The 12,973-nt window shown below is 42.1% G+C and overlaps 1 protein-coding gene across 11 annotated transcripts in view; it reads left to right on the forward strand.

Moving 5' to 3' along the window:
• The window catches only part of AAK1 (AP2 associated kinase 1), a 153,088-nt gene that overhangs the window by 109,504 nt on the left and 30,611 nt on the right, over nt 1–12,973 (forward strand). For 4 of the 11 annotated variants that reach the window (XM_069766559.1, XM_069766560.1, XM_069766565.1 and 1 more), the window contains one exon: nt 1,658–1,759. The exons of 2 other annotated variants lie outside the window; for them this stretch is intronic. In XM_069766559.1, the coding sequence (XP_069622660.1) occupies nt 1,658–1,759 (102 nt within the window). Of the gene's footprint in view, nt 1–1,657; nt 1,760–6,697; nt 6,800–8,232; nt 8,344–12,973 lie in introns of all 11 variants that reach the window. 5 more of the 11 variants (XM_069766557.1, XM_069766558.1, XM_069766564.1 and 2 more) reach the window with 3 other exon arrangements.

The raw sequence follows: 12,973 nt of genomic DNA on the forward strand, positions 1-12,973 counted from the left end.
GTAACCTTGTGTTTTTTTTTTTTGGTTTTTTTTTGTTTTTTTAGGGCTGGCACATTGGATTATTCTAAAACTGTTTTTTTTATTGTTTCTGTGCTATACTAGGAGCTTCACAGGCATACAGTAGTTTCAGTAGTAAAATTGTCCTGACAGGTTCTCTTTAAAGGGAACCTGTCCCTTAATATATGCTGCCCAGATCATTGTCAGCATCAATAAGAGCCTGGCTACACGATTGCAGCCAGGTGTGTATTTCTCTGAAAGATGGAGGATCCAGCTGGGAAAGCTAACCACAGACTGGACTCATCTGGTGCCGCTCCTGGCCTGTTTCTCCCAGTACCACTCTGGATGATTGATTGATCTCTCGCTATGGGAGACGCCTGTCAATCACCTGAAGAGGCACTGGGAAAAGCAGGCCAAGAACCATAGTCCGAGACTAGACTAGCCCACCCCAGCCTGGGTTCCCGATATATTTTCTCTCAAACTCCAGAGTAGTTCAGAGATGTAAATATTTGGCTTCAGTCATGCAGCGCGGCTCTGGTCCATGCTGCTGGTGCTATGGAACAGATGACAGGCTGCCTTTAAGAATTTATACCTTAAAGTGAATGCAATCTTTATTGTGCTTTATTCCAGTGTGTGCTTATTATATAAATTGTACCTCGACTTTTGCACCCAGTGATTGAATGAGCAGAACTCCAAATTTTAGCAATTAAACAGTCTATTGTAGAAACTAATTAACATAGTGTGTGTATTTGTATGTACATATGCGCATATATACATGCGTGTATTATATATTTTGTGCGTGTATGTATGTGGGTGTCGAGGTTGTGTGTGTAAGTTTGTGTTGTGGGTGTCAAGGATCCATGTATGTTCGTGTCGTGTGTGTGTGTGTGGATGTCGAGTGTGTGTGGATAGATGTGTATATGCGTGGTGTGTGTGTATTGCTCTGTGTATAGATGTGTATGCATGTGCGTTGTCTAGGGTGTGTAGAGGATATGTATGTATGTGGGTGTGATTGTCGAGGGTGTGTGTGGTAAGTGTGTGGATAGATATGTGTATAGATATGTATATATGCTTGGTAAGTGTGGATAGATATGTGTATATGCGTGGTAAGTGTGTGTACAGCTCTGTGTATAGATATGTGCTTGTGCGTTGTCTAGGGTGTGTTGAGGATGTGTGTGTATGTATGTGGGTGTGCTTGTTGAGGGTGTATATGTATGTGTGTATGGACGTGTGTATTAGTACTGTGTATGTGTATATCATAGATGTAGAAGTCTCCACAGACTGTAAAGTATATTTTCTACGTCTGTGTAAGTGCCCCTCAGATTAATGACACTGGCTCAGTGATACTGACTCTATCATTACACTTGTCACCCACGAATGTAATATTGACGCATTTGCTGACGTTTTGCACAAAGCGTTATCAGGATAAGTGCGGACGAGTGCAGCCAGTTTCCCTGTGGGGCTACATTCTGCGAATTGTGAAGGTACACTTTATAGATGGCCGTGCCAAGCACCACCTCTCTGCCGTCCGCCGCAGTGTTTCTGCCTGTCATGAGCATGCTGTGCCCTGAGCTTCGCTTGTCCCTCATGAAATGTTCTTTTTTTTATCCTTCCTTTTTTTCTGTTTTTCTTTCTATTTTTTCCTTCTTGCTTGACCCAGAGAAATTGATTGAGGGCCTGAAATCTCCGGAACCGCAGCTTCTGCTTCCTCACCTTGTACAGCTGGCAGATCCTTTCGGGAGCACCTCTGAGACTGTGAATGGTAAAGACTTGTGGGATGGATGGGGCAGCACATAACCTTTTTTTGTTATTATTGATTACCGTATTTGGTTGATGTTGCAGTCTAACCACACATTGCCGGCAATACAATGCCAAACGTTTTAGAAGATCAGTTTAGTTTAAAACAAAGTAGAAAATGTTAAGGCTGTATGTAGATATTATTTATTTATTTTTTTTACTTTTTTTTGCGGTTCTTCCTATTATGCTAAAGCTTCATGATAAATATTAAACTAAGCAACTTTCTTAATAGACTTGATGGAAAATATCCTACGGTTTTGTGTATACAGCTCTGTACACATCTATGCATCTACATGATTCCAAACTACAAAACCATCCTTGTGTATTGTCTAGTTCTGGAATCCTGTTCGATTCCCCCTTTGTTACATATAGAAGAGGAGGCAGTGGTGTAACACTTGGTTAAAGCAATCAAATATTTTCAAAAATTCACACCCCATTTATGTAAAAAAAAAAAGAAAAAAAAAGTAGCAAAAATTCTCATAACCTCTTTGGATTAAAATTAGTTTTTTACTCCTATAGAAAAAGACGTATATCTTAATAGTAGTATAATGTACATTTCCGGTATAGTTGCATCAAAGGGAAGCTATCATCCGAACACAACCTATTGTATAAATCTGTTTTTTTGTGTTAAATATATTTTTTTTGTTTAACATGTCCCAATCTGTATATAGAACTCCAGCAATTCTCACACTGACCACTAGGATTTTTTTTTTAGACTTTTTTTTATTGTTTCAGGAAATAACACATGTATAGAGCCACAATGGTCCGACTCTGTCTTTAGATTTGAAGCATGTAATGAGCCTGTGCAAGGGTCATTTTGTGAAGCAAGAGAGAGCAGGGTCAGCTGTGGCATCGGCTATTGTGATTGGTGGATCCTGTGTTATCAGCCGTGTACAGCCATGCAACCTGTCATTGTAATTCTGCCTCTGATGATAAGGAGCCTGCTGATAACTCTTCCTGAAAAGATAGGAAGTATGAGTCTGAAAAAGCCACAGTGACCTGTGTGAAAATTGCTAAATTATTGATTTTTCTTTTTTTTTCTTTTTTTAGTAGAGGTCATAATATCAGAACCTCCCACTCCCGTCTCCAAGACTTTACACGTGCTGCGCCGATTCTTTGGAATGCACTACCTAGGTTAATACGATTAATCCCCAATCCCCACAGTTTTAAGCGTGCCCTAAAAACTCATTTGTTCAGACTGGCCTACCGCCTCAATGCATTAACCTAACGATCCCTGTGTGGCCTATTTATAATAAAAAAAAAAAAAGGTTCCTCGCATCATGTTCTCATACACTTTATGCAGTATTAGCCCTCTGTGTCTGTACTGCTACATACTTAGGCAGGTAACTGGTTCATGCAGCTTTACATGAACACCTGAGCCTTACACTATAGCTGGTCCGAATAACTAAAGCAATTGTTACCATCCACCTCTCGTGTCTCCCCTTTTCCCCATAGTTTGTAAGCTTGCGAGCAGGGCCCTCACTCCTCCTGGTATCTATTTTGAACTGTATTTCTGTTATGCTGTAATGTCTATTGTCTGTACAAGTCCCCTCTATAATTTGTAAAGCGCTGCGGAATATGTTGGCGCTATATAAATAAAATTATTATTATTATTATTATTATTATAATATGACTTTTGAAAATCAGCAGGCCAGATCCTTTTCTTCCCTGACATCATTACTGTTGGTGGAGATTCGGGAAGCCCCCATACACATTAGACGACTGGACGGATTTGGATGATTTTTGTCTAATGTGTATGTGGCCTCTATAAGCCTCCTAGTAAAGGGCTATCATAAGTAAAAGTGTTCACTACAGCTATGTGGTCGCCACCTTCCATGATCAGACAGGCTCTGACTTCATGCTCGTTTGTAGGAAATGGTAGAATTCGAAAAAAAGTGCAACTCGGGCATTAGTAATTTGTTGTTGAATATCTCAATTAAAAAAATCAACATCCAGCCATAGGCAATTTAGTGAAGTTAATCAAATTATGAATAATTTTACTTACCGTATGTACCTGACTCTTATCAACTTCTTACCAAATTTCTAGGACATGCCATCACTTCTTGACTGATGGGGGTCCAACACTTGGCTTCTTCAGTCTCAGGATTGATGGTGGACTTTTGAGTTCAAAACCCCTCGATAGAACATAGTAGCCATATAATAGCAATTATGAGATGAGAATTCAGATGAGGAGTCAAACCTCTGGGTTCTCCATCAGTTTTGAGAATGAAGGGGTCATGGAAACCCATAAGGTCAGTCTCCAACCCATCCTAAAGTGAAGGCACATCCTAGTGATTAGCCATCAATTAGTGAAATTGGAATACCCAAATGATGAGCCACTTAATTATGAAAAATCTAATTATAAATGGTAAATAGGGACAGGAGCTGTCTGTGTTGTGGAAGAACCTGAAGAATAGCTCAGATGTTACAAAGGAATGACCTTTTCTAGTAAGATTATTCTCTATTGTCATCCTTGTCAGCTTTGAACGCTGACTTACATTGCCTGCATTATCACTGAGGATTTTCTGCACATGCTCACAATGCAATCTCTGGAAAGCGCACATTTCCGCTGAATGTCAGCAGTGAACTTGTGCTAAATGCCAAATATTAAATGTCCCGCAGACATTTACTGCTTCACAGATAAGCCGCTGACATGTGGTATTCACCTTGGGTTCGGGATGTGTTATGTAGATAATGAATCTGCCCAGATGATGGTGAACACAAAGCTCAGGCCATGAAAGGTGGGCAACAATGGAAATCTTAAATCTGAGTATTGAAGAAGTAATAATAATAATAATAATAATAGAATAGTAAATAATAATGATAAAGAAGTAATGAACATTGACAAGGATATAGGCTATATTCTATGTAGAGGAGGACAGGTAGTCCTAATAGTGACCACCTCATGACATGGACTTTAATATTGGTTACCTATGCTTAGGATAGGTCATTAATATCATATTGGTGGGTGCAGACTACTGGCACCAGCACAGATTGCAGGTTTAAGTTTAATAAGAGGACTCAAAAATAAAATCTGAAGGAAAAAAAGCGTTTTATAAATAAAAAAATATATAAAAATTGTAATCATTCCCCTTTTCTCAGTTGAAGCATAAATAATAATTGTTAATGTGGTGGTCTATAAAAATGTAAACGTAATTAACCCATATGATTAAGGCCATAATAGGTCTTGTACACCCCAAAATGGTATCACTAAAAATGTCAGCTAGCCACGCAGATAATGAGCTCTCACATAGGTTCATCAGTGGTAAAATAACAGTGTTCTGGATCTCAGAAGATGTCAACACAAACAAAATACAGTAGTTTTGTTTATTTTATTTTTTTTCTCAACTATTTTGCAAATGTATTCGCTTGAAAAGTTTAGATGCTAATTTTCCCCTCAAGCAAGGGCTTTGGCAGAGATTCTCCTCTGGGAGTCTTTACTTTTCCCCCCTGTATAACGTTGCTTACTCCTAAGTCGGTAGCCGCATATAGGGGAAAAAGAGAACACGCCCCCAAAGCTTAGAACAGGTTTTCTTACTGTGATGTCTAAAATTCATATGTCTAAGCTGATCACACTGAGACTTCACTGCCAGCACTTACTGACATGACAAGGGCTACAAGAGGAGGAGAGCTGTACTGTGGGTCCATACATCGTGTCCTGCAATTACCTGGCAACTTCCTGATACCTGGCGTAGATCCAGCGTGTTGCATGTGATTGGTTTCTTTCATGCTGCAGATCTACTCTTGATGTAATGAAATGACCGTGCCGGGAGAAGAGCTTCAGCGTGTGGGCGTTATTGCCTGATGCCTGCGATAGGTCCAGTGCAGTGTTTGTAATGACACAATATTCCGCTCTCCTCCTCTCCCTCCACTTGTCAGTAAGTGTCGTCTGTAAGATCATAATGTGACCGGGGTGGACACGTCGGTATTACCACATCACAGGTAGAAAGCCAGTTCTGACCTGTTGTGGAAGCACTTGCTTTTTTTCCTCCCTTCCCCTGTATTCTGCCTCCTGCTTGTTACTGGGCAATGTAATGCCAGGGATAAAGTCAACGCCCCCAAAGAAGAAACTCTGCTAATGCCCTCTTGGTTACAGGGGAAATTAGTATTAACTTTACAAGCTAATATCTCTGCAAGCAAGATGAGAAATAGTAATAATAATACAAGTAGTTTTATTCCAGTTTTCAGCCCCTGTTCTATGATGTAGGCTGTTTAACATGTAGGAAGTGATGAAAAGTCCTATTGGAAGCTACAAAATGGCTGTGTTATTGGGATGCGCAGAGCAGGTTGTGTAAATGATGCTCCCGCGTGTGACATCACTTCCTGCTCTGCTGCTATTGGCTGCAGTTATACATTACTGACTTCCTACTTCTCGCGCCTCTTGGTTGCACTTTGCGCATGTTACTGAGAGCTTTCTTCTCTCATTTTTGCTTTCTGGTCCAAATGCAAAGTAGGAAGTGTGAGTGGTGCAACTTTAGCCCCTGTGATGCTGGAATTGGGGGGTGAAATGCTTTTTTTTTTCTGGATTTAAGCAGTACAATGCAGAATTATCTGCTTTTGTGTTAGTGATCCGTAATGCAGCTATCGTAAAGATGAACATAGTTGGGGTATGTGAGTGGAGCACCCCGACATTTCTGAGAATGTATGGGTTGTTTTCTGAGCGATGTTGCTTTTCTAAGCGTGCTCGCTCCTTGCTTTTCAATCCTTAAGGAACTATAGAGCTAAATGAATTGGGTGGATAATGTAAGTCTTACGTGGGCTGACTATATCACTGCTGATCTTTACTAATGAAAATGGTCTTTTGGGATTTCTTACCTGTCTCATTTCTACTTTTCTCTGCTGCTGTCATCTGCTCCCTTCTTTCGTGTTACGTGGTGATTTCTACCATCTCTCACCACACAAGGCAAGGCAGAGCCTGTGGTGGAAAGCCTCATTCCTGGGCTGGAGCCTCCCATGCCCCAACGCCTCTCTTCCCAGGCAGACTCCATTGCTTCAAATCGCACAGGTTGGTGTTGGATGTTTTTGTAGAATATTCTGCATTTGCCATACAGAAATGCTGGATGTTTTTGCCAAGGTCCTTCCACTCCGGTGAGGGGAACGCCAGATCTTTTTGCTGCTTGATCAGCATTACAAGAAAGTGACATTTTAAGGTTACCTATCATTATGAAAATGTTTTGTCTGTGAGGGTCTGCGTGTTAGGACCTCACTCTTTCCATGGTCCTCTTAATGCTTTGTTCGTTAGACTAGATGTACATTGCTGATTATACTCTCCTAGGAGGGCTGAGAGCATAACCATCACATGTAATGCTACGTTCACATTTGCGTCTTTGGGCGCAGCGTCATCGACGGATACCGACGCATGCGTCATGTGCCCCTATCTTTAACATGGGGGGCGCATGGACATGCGCCGGTATGCGTTGTACGACGCATGCGTCATTTGGGCGCACCAGACAGGGCGTGGGCGATGCTACATGTAGCATTTTGCCTGCACCAAATTTAAAAAATGCATGCAATGCACTTGCGTCGTACATGCGCCAAAAAAAAACACATTAGTGTCTGTTAAACGCATAGGGCGCAGGTGCCTGCATTGACCTGCGTTGTGCAACGCATGCGCCTTTTGAGAAAAACCCCATTGATGAAGTGTCTAGACAGTAAAAGCATTTTAGGACAACGCATGCGTCAAAAAACGCTGCGTTGTGTATATGCGTTTTGAGTTGGGTCGACGACGCTGCGCCCAGACGCAAATGTGAACGTAGCTTTACACCAACAACCATCTGAAATGTCTATAAGACATGTTAAAATATTTTTTATTTTTTTTAATGAGAAATGGCCTTTATGATTAAGGGGTTACTCCCAATATAGAAAGGTATCGCCAGTCCACAGGCTAAGCACTGACTTTCTGATTGGCGGGGGTCTGACTGCTTTGATCATCACCGATCCTTTAGGATAGTGTTTTGAAATACCGGGTCAGAATAGAGCATGTGCCACCAGTCACCATTCATTAGCTATAGGGCTTCCATAAATGCCAGAGTACATTGCTCAGCTTTTTCATGCAGCCCCATGTAACGTAAACAGATCTGTTAAACACAAGTGCAGCCACCAGTGCTGACCTGGGATTTTCAGAGCCCTGACCTCAGCACCTGTAGGCATCCCAGTGGTCTGACCCCCACTGATCAGAAAATGATCATGTGTATTGTGTGGAATGGTGATGACATTCCGTGTTAGGAATGACCCTGCTATAAGGCTCATTGTGCCGTTTGGCGCTCTAGGATCACCCGTGTACCATCGCTTCATATACTTGTGACTCTTTGTGCGGAGGGCGGCCTTGGTGCATATCACTATTCCATAGTAAGTGTATGGTGTAGCTTTCCTGTGATTACCTGGACTGATGCTTCTAACCCTTTCTGTTCCTCTAATGCCTCCCTCTGGACTCTTCAGACTCCCTTACCGGGGAGGACTCCTTGCTTGACTACTCTATTCTGTCTAACCCTGCCGCTGACCTCCTTGATGAGTTTGCTCCAGTAACTCTCTCTGCTCCAACATCTGCAGGTAATACATGGAATCGCTAGTGAACCTCCTGTGGTACCATACTGTATTTCTACCTTACATATTTTATTTATACCATTCATCTGTTTGCTCCACAAGACATTAAAGTAAAGCTAATGCTGTCCATATGACATGGGGGTAGATACAGGCTGCATAGTGGCACGGAATAATGAAGGGTTCCGACATGGAGAACCTGTAGCCATGTTTGCTGCTCGTCCTTATCCGTAACATCTGAGATTGTCCTAGGACAGATTCTCTCCCACTGTTCACTGACATGTCTGTCTGTCCCTAATGTGACCTGGTAGTGATCAAAAGTTCAGTACGGAGCCTAGTGAGGTCCCAATGATGTGTACTTATCCCTCTGGTGCTGCCAGAGAACACAGGCAGGTTATGTGAACCACTTGTATGGGATCAATTATGATAGCATGGTATAAAGGGAGTTGTTCATAATTAAGAAGGGTTGTTCCCTTTCAGATAATCTGTCCTAGCTGCAGTTTAAAAAAGTTTTTTTTACAAACCGCGCTTTACTCGCCATCCCTGGGTCCACCATTGAGTCTCAGCCGCTTCCCCTGTTTGATGTGGACTGTGCTGCTGACATGTGGAGAGCTCCGCAGGAAATCAGTGAGCTCAGTGTCTGTGCCATTGTGGACTGGGCACGATCAGAGTCGCGGAGCTCACTGATTGGCTGACGAAAAATCCAGTCCTGTTGAGATGGACTCCAATTTTTTCTGTTGTCCAAGACCGAACATTACATGAATGGAAACTCCTTAAATTGCCTCTGAACAATGGTGGTGTTTTTTTTTTTTTTTTTACACTCTTACTGGTATTTGCCCTATTGTGAAATGAGTGACTCCTGCTACATTGTGCCCTATTGTGAAATGAGTGACTCCTGCTACATTGTGATACATGTTTTACCAGCAGTGATCATGAAATCAAATGTGAAAGAAACAGGTAAAAGTGATAATATTGGGTGAGATTTATCAAGCTGAATGTGCCCCAAAAACTTGTCTTTTATGCCTCGCACCACATTTAGTGCATGTTTTAGATACTTTGTGTTTTCTCCATGGTTTAACATAAAAGGGACTTTGGCTTCATGTGCAGAACTGCGTGTCAAACACTGCACCAACACTTCAATGCAAATTTCTGGCTAAAAGTACCTCCTAAGTGGTGTAAACTCAGACTAGACTTTCTAAAGATGTGCCAGATCTAACAGCATGCACATGAAGATATTTGGTGCATTTTAGGATTGTTTAGTCTTACGTTTGCTCTGCTTTAAGATTTGGATAGTATTGATAAATCTCCCCCAGGGTGTTATGCCCAGTGCAGGACCTGAAGGACGATGCATTACATTTATTCAAAGACCACCAAAGAAATGATCACCCTGTAGGCCCTGCAATAACACAATGACAATGTCTCCACGCCTTTTCTACTTTTACCTGAGAGATCAGAACAGAATCATTGGCTGTGGAAAGAACAACAAACCCAAAGCATGCCAAGTGTTGTGTATACTTTGTCTCAATTAGATGTAGCATCCCACTATAGTCTACTGAGCTATGCCTATACAGCAGAATATGTTTAAGATTAAAGACCCCCCAAAATTTGTCCACACCCAATGATCATTTGATATGTTGGGGGGTGTTTCAACTCTCCCTTACATATAGGCGGGAGGTGACCGGATTGGGCAGTTGGAATTTCAATGCCCAATCTCTGTTTTCAAAAGAGAAGAGCTCCTTCCAGGAAGGGAGAAAGGACCTCCTGCCAAGAGCAGGTTGCCGGGGAGGACCTCCTGCCAAGGGTGGAGTGGGGGAAGAGCAGCTCCTGCCAAGGTCGGGATGGGGGAAGAGTAGCTCCTGCCAAGGTCGGGATGGTGGGAAAGCAGCTCCTGCCAAAGGCGGGATGGGGAGGAGAACAGCTCCTACCAAGGGTGGGGTGGCGGGGAGATCAGCTCCTGCCAAGGGCGGCGGGGTGGGGAGGAGCAGCTCCTGCCAAGGGCGGGGTGGCGGGAAAATCAGCTCCTGTCAAGGGTGGGGGAGGGAGCAGCTCCTACCAAGGGCGGGGTGGTGGGGAAATCAGCTCCTGACAAGGGCAGCGGTGTGGGGGGAGAACAGCTCCTGCCAAGGGTGGGGTTGGGGGGAGAGCAGCTCCTGACAGGGGGAGGAGAGGTTCCCCTCAAAGAGGTGCTTGGCAGTTCCACTTTGTTCTCTTAAGCCAGCAGCTATCTCTTGTATGGCCAGTTTTACTTCGGATTTATACTGAAAGGGTATTTATGGGGCAAAATAAATAAATGTCAGTGACCCGCACTCTTGTACCCAGTGCCGGTCATTGACCGCTCCTGCCAAAGGTTTAACTGCTTCCTGTCAACAGAGCAAAAGTTTCTCATCCTGTTGACAGGACAGGACTACTTGTCATGCTGATTGACAGCTGGCCTTCCCGAATTAGGCAGTGGAGAGCCAGCTGTCAATCAGCATGATGCAGTAGTCACGCCTTGTCAACCAGAAAAGAAACTGCCGCTCTGATGTTACATCAGCGAAAGTCTGTGACGGCTATGTGTCGGCGGAGAACGGCGCTGGGCACAACAGGGAGGTAGGTAGCAGGTACCCTCCTGTTAGTGCTGAGGCACATTCTTGATAGTACCTCTGAAGTATACTCCTGATGTGTACCTCTGACATAGCCAAGAAGAGGACACCCTGCTAAACATTAGCTTGTTTTAGATGATGACTGTGAGACAGTATTTGATATGTGGATTGTGAGGATGATATACGATTATTTTTATCCTGTCCTCTACAGCAGCTAGCTGGCTTTGGTTTGGCTTTCACATTAGTGTATCTTTAATTATTAATCCTTCTAATCCAGATGTAAAGAATTTGAAGGAAGAAAAGTACACCGGAAGTTTGCCCGCCCGTTCTGTTAGGTCACAAATATCTGACATTTCCTAATTTTACATTTCCAGAAATAGTTTCTGTAGTCTGAAGATCATTTCTTGTACCCTGTGTATTTTTTTTTTTTGAAGTGGGAAAGCCATGTACAGATATTATGTTCTTGATCCATGTTGGATAAATGCAGTCATTTGTTAAGTTTTAAATGTATATACAGTGAATACAAAAAGTCTACACACCCCCTGTTAAAATGCCAGCTTTTTGTCGTGTAAAAAAGTTACCAAGAAGAATCATTCCAGAACTTTTTCCACCTTTTTAATGTCACCTATAATTTGTACAAATTCGTTTAGTAATAAACTGAAATCATTTTGAGTGGGTAAAAAATAACACGAAAATAATGTGGTTGCATAAGTTTGAATACTTTCTTAAAATTGGGGATGTGGTTGTTTTCAGAATGAGCAAGTCATATTTACTCATGTAGCTCCATATAAAGTTTAGCTATTCTAAGAAGATTTTCTTGAGATTTTCTTAGTTGCATTTTACAGCAAAAGCCATGGTCTGTAAACCGCTTACAACACAGCAAAGGGATTTTATTGTTAAGTTATCAGTGAGGAGATGGGTCAAAACAAAAAACAAAGTTTCCAAGACATTAGCTATACCATTTGTGAAGACTGTTATATCACTTAAATTTGGTACAACATGTCATTACCTACAACTGAATGTCCCTCATAAATTGACGAAGAGAAGAAAATTGGTCCAGGCGGCTGCCAAGAAGCCTATAGCCATATTAGTACTGGTTGTGTTCTGCATGTGACAACAATCGCTCACGCTATTCATTGTCTAGTTTAGTGGGGTAGTGATGTAACTAGAGTCTGATAAGGCCCTACTGCAGGATTTGGACCTGCCCCCCCATCCTGATGGAGCGTTATATATAGATATACAGTATATCTATGTTCTCCCTCCTGGTTTATACAGGTGTTTCTCATAAAATTATAATATCATCCAAAAGTTAATTTCTTCCAGTTCTTCACTATAAAAAGTGAAACTCATATATTATATCAGGGGTGTCAAACTGCAATCCTCGAGGGCTGAAAACAGGTCATGTTTTCAGGATTTCCTTGTACTGCACAGGTGATAATTTAATCACCTACACAAATAATGAGTTGGTGATTAAATTATCACCTGTGCAGTACAAGGAAATCCTGAAAACATGACCTGTTTGCAGCCCTCGAGGAATGCAGTTTGACACCCCTGTATTATATAGAATCATTACAAACAGAGTGATCTATTTCAAGTGTTTATTTCTGTTAATGTTTATGGCTTACATCTAATGAAAACCCTAAAGCCATTATCTTAGTAAATTAGTATACTTTAGTTCTTTTTCTTCTTGGCCCAGGTAAGACGCTTCTGGCATTGTCTATTGGTCATGAGTGGGTTGACACAGGGAATGCAACACTTGTAGCCCATGTCCTGGATATGTCTATCTGTGTTGGCTCTTGAAGCAATGACTCCAGCAGCAGTCCACTCCTTGTGACTCTCCCCCAAATTTTTGAATGGCCTTTTCTTAGCAATCCTTTCAAGGCTGCGGTTATCCCGGTTGCTTGTGCATCTTTTTCTACCACACTTTTTCCTTCCACTCAACTTTCCATTAATATGCTTGGATACAGCACTCTGTGAGCAGCCAGCTTCTTTAGCAGTGACCTTTTGTGGCTTACCCTCCTTGTGGAGTGTGTCAATGCCTGCCTTCAGGACATCTG

This window comes from Ranitomeya imitator, chromosome 4, assembly GCF_032444005.1.
Source record: "Ranitomeya imitator isolate aRanImi1 chromosome 4, aRanImi1.pri, whole genome shotgun sequence".
Lineage (NCBI taxonomy): Eukaryota > Metazoa > Chordata > Amphibia > Anura > Dendrobatidae > Ranitomeya > Ranitomeya imitator.